This window comes from Dipodomys ordii, unplaced genomic scaffold, assembly GCF_000151885.1.
Source record: "Dipodomys ordii isolate 6190 unplaced genomic scaffold, Dord_2.0 Scaffold12, whole genome shotgun sequence".
Taxonomy (NCBI): Eukaryota; Metazoa; Chordata; class Mammalia; order Rodentia; family Heteromyidae; genus Dipodomys; species Dipodomys ordii.
Genome location: NW_012267228.1, coordinates 16,429,029 through 16,429,702, shown reverse-complemented (window position 1 = coordinate 16,429,702; position 674 = coordinate 16,429,029). Strand labels below are relative to the sequence as shown.

At 60.5% G+C, this 674-nt stretch overlaps 1 protein-coding gene across 2 annotated transcripts in view; it reads left to right on the top strand.

The window, feature by feature from the left end:
• The first annotated feature begins 437 nt into the window (after window positions 1-437).
• The window catches only part of Kbtbd8 (kelch repeat and BTB (POZ) domain containing 8), a 12,731-nt gene continuing 12,494 nt past the window's right edge, over window positions 438-674 (top strand). Inside the window, exon 1 of one of the 2 annotated variants that reach the window (XM_013010571.1) lies at window positions 438-527. In XM_013010571.1, the coding sequence (XP_012866025.1) occupies window positions 512-527 (16 nt within the window). In that variant the 5' untranslated portion in view covers window positions 438-511. The remainder of the gene's footprint in view (window positions 528-674) is intronic. The other variant, XM_013010572.1, reaches the window with a different exon arrangement.

Below are 674 nucleotides of genomic sequence, written 5' to 3'. Positions count from 1 at the left end.
TGCAGCCTCACGTAGAGCCCGCATTCATCCGTAGCCTTACTCACTGGCAGGAAGTTTAGGGTATGAAAAAAAAGGGTTACAAAAAATGAGCCAGAGGCAAGGAGAGAGGCCAAAAATGGGGGAATTCTCGCTAGAAAAGCTTCCCCTGCTCCAGCCCCTCCGAATGACAGGTCTCCTCCGGCAGAAGACTACATCTCCCGGCAGGCCCTGCGCGCCCCGCCTCTGCTCCGCGCTCTCCATCTCCGCCCGAACCAGCCAACGGGGATCCCCTTCTTGGGCCTCCGCCCGAACCCGACCACGCGGGAGCGCGGGCACGGAAACTACATTTCCCGAGATGCACGTGCGCATTCCTCGCCCAATCAGCAGTAGGAATTCGGAACGTGGAGGCGGAGCCAGACTACATAGGACACCCTATTGGCTAGAAGAAGCTTGGAAGGGCCGGAACCCGGGAGCCAGAGGAGCGAAATGACATTTCCTCTTTAAATAGCTGGAGCCGGGGCCCCATCTAGCAATGGCTGCGTCGGCAGGTGGGTAGTGCGGTAGCCGGGACGGGTTTTGGAGGGTGGAAACGAGGGGAATAAATGGGGCCCACGCACGGACTGCGAGCTCAGGAGGTCACCACGCGGAGCCGGAGAGGATGGCGCGGTGGAGGTGGCCGGGGGTCGGTGATGAAC